The 9,058-nt window shown below is 40.0% G+C and overlaps 1 protein-coding gene across 1 annotated transcript in view; it reads right to left on the bottom strand.

The window, feature by feature from the left end:
* Positions 1-213: 213 nt before the first annotated feature.
* iglon5 (IgLON family member 5) overlaps positions 214-9,058 on the bottom strand; it is a 98,448-nt gene continuing 89,603 nt past the window's right edge. Inside the window, 1 exon segment of the mRNA XM_020590168.1 lies at positions 214-6,647. Within this exon segment, the coding sequence (XP_020445824.1) occupies positions 6,541-6,647 (107 nt within the window). The 3' untranslated portion in view covers positions 214-6,540.

Raw genomic sequence — 9,058 nt, 5'->3', positions numbered from 1 at the left:
TTTTAATTTATTTATTTATTTATTTTTGTCTTCCTCCACTTCATATCATTTTTAACTTCACTTCATAGATGGAAAAAAAAAGAGACACACTTCAAAATAAAAGTCAGAGAAGACAATTTCAGCAACTAAACGGATCAAAAAGAAGTACAATCATCGCTTCACCGCGCTGAACATCTGTCAGGGTGGAAGACAAATGTTTTGTTCCTTTCATAGTTTTTTTTTTCTGTTTTGTGTGTTTACATTGATGAGATCCGGAGAACAAGCAGCTGAACATGTAATTCAGGACTGTGTTGTGATTGAACCAAACATGCCTGCCCTGTGCAGATCAGAGAATACAAAGACACAGATGCGCACATACTATCAGCTGCTTATGGAACTCAATACACACTTGCACTTAGACACACCAATACACACACTCATATACATACTCACATACAAACACATTTATATCAGCAACAGCAGAGTGGGCAAACCAGGAGGGCTGAGGGGTGGGAGGGCAGATCTTTTTACAGATTATCAAGGAAAAGGAAGCTGAGGACAAGAAAAATGAAGGATATAAAGTGTGTGTGTGTGTGTGTGTGTGTGTGTGTGTGGGGAGAGAGAGCAAGCAGAAAAAAAAAAGATAAAGAGAGAGAGAGAGAGAGAGAGAGAGAGAGAGAGAGAGCTGGGTTTCCCATTCGACACTAACCCAAACCAACTCAGTCCCTCAATTATAATCAGTGGGTTCTCCCCTGTTAAAATTTGTTATTTTCCAAATGAGACATTTTCCATTACTCTGCAGTCAGGGCTCCTGCAGTCTGTTCACTGTTATTGCCCTCTTGAGGCACAGCACATGACTGTCCCCTATCATACATCCTGTCATGCATCCCAGCCTCCAGCGCACCTTACACAGTAATAAGACACTTGCAGCCTGCATCAGTGGCTTCACCACAGCCTGGCATCCCTACTGTCTCATAACTGAAAAATAATTCAGCACAAAAACACCAGTTGGTGCTGTCACTTGTGAAAGAAATCCAACTTTCCCTTGTCAGTTCTTAGCACCACAACCAATATTTACCCCTTGGCTGATTGACAAGGAAAATGCCAGGCGTGGGCTGGTGATTCAGAGAGGCCGAGTAATGGGACTCTTTCAGTGTTGGAGATGTGAGGTGGGCGACTTAATGACTAGGGGAGACATGGTGGGTGAGATGCCTCCATTGTGTTGCATGGTCTGTGTGAAGATTGCTGTTGCTCAACTCGTGAAGTGCAACACGCCGTTAATTAGCCAGACATTTGTGTTCACAAAGGGGTGAGTGACTGACAAGACACCATCTGTGGCTGCAGTGAGGAAGAGGGCAAGGAAGAGGCTCTGTGGCCCAACATCTCTGCAGCAAGCTGATATTTTAAATATATACTGTACCTGATCCTAATGATATGCATAAGAAACTCAGCTAATTACCAACACTACAGCATTAAATCTATCTACTGTATCTATCGATCTTATCAGTATCTATCTTATTGTATCTTTCCTACTGTATATACTGTATATGTACCTACTACAGCTAATGAACACTAATCCTGATCTAGACTTTGATCTTCTAATTGTCAAGTGACTCTTAAATGAACAGATCTGATGTCATTTCAAACACCTGAAGTGCGATTGAGTTCACTGTTATAGAGACTTTCCTCGTCACAGTTCTGTCTAGCATGCTGTATACTAATGCGCTCATTAGCGGTGGTAATGGAAAAGTGCTGGGCCTTAATAGACTTGGAACATTGACTTGGCCCATGAGAACCGAATGAGCCTGTAGATGCTAGGTAAACAATGGATAATTAGGATAATATATGGGAATTAGGCGTGCTTTGCTGTAAAAGACGTGAACAAGGGATTTCGAACATTGATAATCATTTATATATAATTGTCACTCTGCGCAGAATGTCCTTTTGGTTTACTGACTTTGACACTGCAACACTGGCAATGTCTTACATTCTTAAAATATTCTCTCTTACATTTAATTTCTTACTATGTATTGCATGCTCATGCCTTATGTCTTTGCATTTTACATCCAGAAACAAGCCACTAAATACATAGTACCAATACCTGCTGCTACTGGCAACTGCAAAATGAATCAGGTTGCATCTCTGTCATTACTAATAAAATATAATAGAACACTACAGCACCTACCACATTGCACATACACTGTAAAAGCCAAGGGAGCATGTACGATTAACACTATGTTATGTAGCATAACAAACTATAAACATCAGCCTATACTGAGGTGGAACAAAACACAAATGATTAATTCTTCATTCCTTGAATCTGAACCACAGCTCTGAACATAGAGTTTACGGAGCTGACATTACAGCTTGCCCAAATAGTTTCAGAGAAAGGCTTAAAATCGATGCGCAATTAGGGGTGTCTTGTATCAGGCATGATGAATTATGCTCTCTGTTCTTAGGCTGGTCCATAGACACTTGATCAATTCAGCTTCTGGGGACCTAGTAAGGCAAGCCGGGAAGAAATTGCTCTATTCCAACGCCATTGACTCAAATGTATTGATTAACCACTGCATTCTGAATGGAGATTGTGTCCAGGATCTGTTCTATGTAGTGATGTTTAGAAAAAGCTACAGCCCGAGCCTGCCGCATAAAAAAAAAAGCAGTACATTCAAATCCTCTCCAGGCTTACACTTACTTTGCTAATATACAGTCTTGACTCTGAAGCACCATAATGATTTTACTGTCGCTGCAACAGTTCAGAAATGATGTGTGGTATCTGTCCTTACACCCTAAAAAGCGTAATTACCTGACTCTTCTGAGCAAAGGCACAGTGCTCTGAAACTGTTAATCTATTTCAAAGTATATCACAATCCCTGTTCCTAAAATCCATTTCAAAACACTGCACTGATATGTTAATAAAAAAAGCAAAAATTGTCATTTATTTACAACTATATCAAGTCACCTCCTTTTCTCACTGCTACACCTGTAGCATTGATTAAATCTTACCTTAAACTAAAAGCAAACAAAAGTACAGCCATTAAAGTGCAATACAATATGTACTGTAAACTGGCACTACGTGCTCCTTTTGTTAGCTCTAAAATGGTTTCATGGCACCTTTTTAGCAAAAATTCTGTAAACAAATCATCATAACCTTCAGTTGCAGGAGCCAGTCAACGCTTTCTCATCAGGGTGCACTGAATGTAATTAGGGGCCGAGCAAACATCTTGTTTATATGACTGTAAAATCACTAAACCCCAGATGGGGTGTTATTTATACACTTGAAGTAGGCCAGACTGTGTTTGTGATCAAGCCTACGTTAATACTATTCCTATTACATGGTGCAACCATAAATAGTGTGTGGTACAACTTCCCCTGAGAAGGACCACACCACTCAAGTTTGGAAATGCAATATAAGCGGCTGTCTGTCTTTTTCCCCTAAATGGAGAGTTCATTGTCTGGTTAGTGTCATCCCATCTCCCTCTGGCTCTCAACGTTTGGATTTACATTGTCAGGCTATCCTCCCACAGGCCCATCAGACCGGGCTCTTTCTCAACAGCATCCTCAAATTGGGGATCTGCTGCCTTCTTGCCCCACCTTTTCTTGTCCTCCTCTATCACACCTTAAATAAGACTCATTTATATACATAAGGGACTCATGAAAACATGTTCTTTTGCTGCTCATTTGTACAAATGCCCACATTCTGTTTATCACCACTCCACTATTTCAAATGATATATGTGGAATCCCCCTCCGTTTGGACCCGTTACCCATAAACCAAAACACAACATACAATGTTTACTTTTTCTCCCCAAAATCCATCCATAGACAAATATTGACATGCTTTTTTCAAACCCACATTGAGAAACATGACAGAATGTTATTTTTTGTTCTTTTTTTGATCTTTTGATTCTTTTTTCTTCGCCAAGGACAGATTATGTACAGTACATACAGATGTTATATGCCACTGACAAACCCAGTGGGACACTGACATGGAACAGTGTGAGTGAGAAATGGAAAAGACAGCATGAAAGACAAAGATAATGAGAGAAAAGTGACTGAGAGAGAAAAAAGAAGCGCTGACTGAAAGACCTGCTCTTGTGCTTGAAATGGAATCCCGTCATTATTTCTGGAGCAACAAGATGCATAAACAAACAGTGTGTGTTCAGTCACATGGACAACCCAAGTACATCGCGGAGGGCAAGACGTCTTGAATACAACATGTAGTGTTTTAGATTAGTGGGCTATTAAACAGAGCTTCACAACCATTTCAGAGTACTGTACACAGTAAAAGTACAACAACAGACATATTTGATATACCTTGTTAAAGGCAATTTTCCAGATATTACACCACAACTTTAATCATATCTGATACCGCTTGCACAGTACAGTTAGGAGTTATTGCTGGTTTGAAACAAAATCAAGCAAAACACACTCAGACAATTTATTCAATACTGAGTAATTCCCCTTTAAGATCGCAGTAGTCTGGGTTCAGTTGGGATAAACTCATCTTTCCATGCAGGCCCTTTATGGCAAATTTGCATATAGTCGCTGCATGTGAGTAGAATAGTGTTTCAGCAGAGAAAAGAGCGCTAACCTTAGAGAAATATGGGCTTACTGTACCTCCCACTGTTTGTGCTGTGCAGGGGGAGTGGCTGGGTAATTGTGCCATGGGAGTTTTGTAGTGCTTTGCCTGCATGTCACAGGTACACACTGGAGGGAGTACTGGTGCACCAAGGCGAGGTTGTCCTTGAAGAGGATTCCTGTCAGTGGCAGGATTGATCTTGATTTATGGGGGCCATCACAGGCTGGTGGAAGAGACAGGTGGAGCCCTGACTTCTTCGCTTAGCCAGCCACAGGTAATGGCTAATTACATCTTTATCTCGCTGCGGTCTAGCTGAACAAGAACTGACTTACAGCCATGACCAGGGACTGACATGGATCCAGATTATTTATCTAGCTGGTCAGAGAGAGACATACTATGATAAGTGGACAAATAAGCAGTGAATGTGTGTGTGATGCAGTTAACAGTGTGACAAAAAAAGTTCTATACATAAGCTGTTACAAATTATAAATTACATCATCACTCACTGCTTCTGGACTCAGATGAAATAATTCTGTAGACTGTTTCAAATGTGTTTTTAAAAAGCTTGTCATGGCAAAATAGAGCACATCACTTTGAAAACTTTACATCTTTTTTTGTTTTGTTTTTTCATTGTAGTTGTTCAATGTGTGTGACTTCTCAGAGTACAAAAATTATTTTTCCCCAGGTACGGCTCATTACCATTTGCTTTTGTTCATTTTTTTTTCTCACATGGAATTACTATTCATAGTTATTCAAATACTTATTAACATCATCATCATCTGTAGTATTATTAACACCAAAAAGTAAAAGCAGGTAACCTTACAGAGTAAAACAGACACAGTGCAGGGAGGGAGGGGAGGGAGTGTAGGGTGTATGAACTCACAACAGGAACATCTCTAACCAGTACATGCTATCAACAAGCGACAAAGAGGATGGAGCCGCAGCTTTGAAACAGAAGATGGTGTTGTCATTTGACAGTCTCTTGCTGCTTCAGAAGACTGGAGCGTAATTGAGGCTGATGGGAGATGTTCTGCGCCAGGCAACTTGAGGCCGCCAGCCTCTGTATTGTATATATTTACAGTGGAGAAGGTGGGGTGGGGGGGTGGCATGGACCACAGAACACTAGCGATGTGAAGGGCAAGTAGACAGAGCACACTGAACAGAGGGGTGGGGAGAGGGGTTGTTAAAAAGGTTTGGGTAGTGAGGGCGTCAACATGCGAAACTGGTATAAACTATCATTAAGACTGACGCCATCACCACCCACCCTTTTTTTAAATACATTTTGACATCATTCATAGCAGCTTTACTGCTACACAGTTAAAATCAAAAAGCCATATGTTTGTGTGTGTGATCAAACGGTGACACTTCACATGGTCACCAATCGGACATTTTTCCAAAGGTCACATGACCACCAGTAGCACATTGTAACTATCATTTCCATAAATATCCACCATAATATTGTGATTTTATGTATAATTTCCATAAGGCAAACATTGTAGGTCAGTCATTAGTCTATGTAATATATTACATAAATGATCGTCCAGTTGTAAGATTATCTATTTTCTCATTGATCACTGACACAGTAATTATTAATATACACTCTATCAACATCAGTCCAGTGGTAATGATGAGGGGAAACAAGGTGAGGAGCAAAGTACCAAGTCAGACAAATCTGCAAGGCATTCTGGGACTGTGTGTGTGTGAGAGAAGAAAGAGAGAATAAAAACAGATTATGACGATGAGTTGACCTAAAAATTGAATTGAGGGTGCTCAGGGTTTTTGAAGGGAGGTGATGTGGTACTGTGTTTGATGCAATGATTCAATGGCTCCTGGAATAATGCATATTCTTTTTGTTCACAGTGATGGGTTTGTAATTAAAGAATTTAATTTCCTTCTTCCTTCCAAAGAATGGGAGGGACGGAGCGGGGGGGTGGGGTCTTTGAGGAACGTTTAAGGACAATTCCAGGTGGAGGTCAATCATTACACCTTCAGCAGAAGAAGAACAGCAGAGAAGGAAACCCAGATACACACGCCGACACTCATTCCTGTGTGTAAACCGATCCCTCGCCCCTCTATGGCTTCCGGTCCTAAGTGAAAATAGAGGGACCAAAATAAGTGAAGAAGGAAAACAGTTGTATAGTTAAAAGATAAAAGAATGCTACCAACACTGCCACATGCAAAAGTTTGATATTTGTGATGACTGGAAAAATGCATCACAATAAATTTACCAAATGAATTATGATGACTTGGCATAATTACCATGAGTTTTATACTAATAGTATGGTGTTGCTTCTGTTGAAGGGTTTGGGGGCTGGGAGGAGGGTGTCAATATGGTGTGGGCATTCACACTGGGTTGACATTCTGGCATGTTGAACACAGGTGCTTCAAGGGAGGAGCTAGAAAATTTTGGAAGTGGTGGCCAGAACTGGGCACAGACCCAGAGAAGGGTAGCACATTCGAAAAACATGTATTAAAAGTAAATTAAACCAGATCTAATCACGCCAAGTACTCCACAACAACACAATCAGAGAAATGAAGGCAAATATCATGCTGTATGCATGATATAAACTATTATAATTTTTTTTTGTATTTAAGGCAACAATTTGTCATTGCTTTTCATTTCTCATCCATTAATACTGACAAGCATCACATTTGGACTCTAGAAGGGGTGGCACCAAGGGTGGCCAATAGGATTCCCCCTGGCTCAGCCCATGAGGTGATACAGGTACAGCTACTATCATATCAGCAATGGCTTTCTTCCATGATCTGTAGATGTGCCAGAAAGTCAAGCTAAGGAACCAGTATGCACACAGCCCTGTAAATGCTCTGGCACTAGAAAGATGGAGATGTAACAGGTCATCATTAATATTTCTAGTTTCCCCAAATCATGAAAGACATATTTGTTTTAAATATCTCAGCCTATTAACATGTTCCTGGTTAACATCATTATACACAGCCATAGAAGCTAACACGTTGAAAACCTTTTTATGACATTTTGACTCGTAAACCACAGGTGGAACTAATAACATTAATGGTGATATGTTACATATATTGCACTTGTGCCAGGAAGCTGATATTGACCTAACATGTCCAAGGCAAACTTCCTGCTGCTGGAACACCATATTAATTACACCTGTATTTGGTTTGTCAGAATGTCTACTGTGATAAAAGTTGACCGAATTCATTTACATGATTATTGCTGTTCTCAGGTTACAAAGCTATGAGAAACTTGAGTTAATATGTACCTGACTGATGTTTTGACATGTCAAACACAGATGGCACACATGAAACTAACAACATCAATAATAGCTTTGTTCCATTTATATACTGTGTGATAGAAATCTAAGCCTGTGCACATGCATCATAAATCCAGGTACCTTAAGTTATAATCCCAAGGCATAAAGCATGAAAAGCTTAAGTTAATACATTCAGGGCTGACATTTTTAACTTGTCAAACACAGATGAAAATAACATTACTGAAACTCCGTCAACAACAAGAGTCAGGTCAAAGCCAAGCCATTGTGCACACATGCACACATGAACACTGAAATGAAAACTACTCATTAAACCTCACTGACCTTACAACGAAAAATTAAACATGTTAACATGTTTAATCTCAAATAACAAAACCACTGATTACTAATGTGATCTCTGAAGAATGGTTATCCTGAATTATTTTATTCCATATTGATCAATATACAGTTTAGTATATTAATGAATAAGATGGTTCTTGGTTAGGCAAAGAAATGATGTAATTAAGAGGACAATTCCAAAAAAGCTTAATTAACTTTGTCTTCTTTTTCATGACATTAGTCAGTCTAGTAGTTTTCTAGAGTCTAACCTGGTGCTTTTCATGTAACAGTGTAAAATCGAAGCCTGTACAGGCTGCCAGTGGTTTCAGTAATGGGCTCACTGGTTGAGGGCAATTACAATAATGTTCCAATTTTGATGTGATAGTGGATTGGTGATGTTAAAATGCTAACTGTGGCACCCTTAAAATGGTGAACAGAAAGGTACAAAAATGGAGAAACAAAGTCAGGGGTCAATGACAGTGAGGGACAGCATATGAATAGAAATGCCACAAAAGTATTTGATCATGGCCCAATTTTCCATGCCGATCTAGAACAGAAAGGGGTTTGCTGTTTTGTAATGATGGCAAGAGGAGATTAGTAAAGAAAGAGGAGGCAGAAGGATGGATGATGGAGAGATAGGCTGACAGCAGTAGCAGCGCTAGGTGGAAAAAGAGAGCAGGAAGATGTATGGGTCTGACAGGGGAGTGAGTCATTGAAGGGAGGCTGGCCGAGATAATGGGTAAAAGAATGAAAGAAGAAAGGGGATAGATGAAGGAGTCACTTACTGTAAGATGGTAATGCCGAATGCACTAAAGAGTGGTGGGGGTAGGGGTGATGGGAAATGGAAGAGTAGGAAATCGTTCATTGGGGACGCTTAATGTGAATTGGGCTCAGAGAGAAATGACAACTTCTTGGGTAACGGGAAA

This window comes from Monopterus albus, unplaced genomic scaffold, assembly GCF_001952655.1.
Source record: "Monopterus albus unplaced genomic scaffold, M_albus_1.0 scaffold11.1, whole genome shotgun sequence".
Taxonomy (NCBI): Eukaryota; Metazoa; Chordata; class Actinopteri; order Synbranchiformes; family Synbranchidae; genus Monopterus; species Monopterus albus.
Note: the sequence above shows the minus strand (reverse complement) of the source record. Positions and strands in the feature narration are given on the sequence as shown.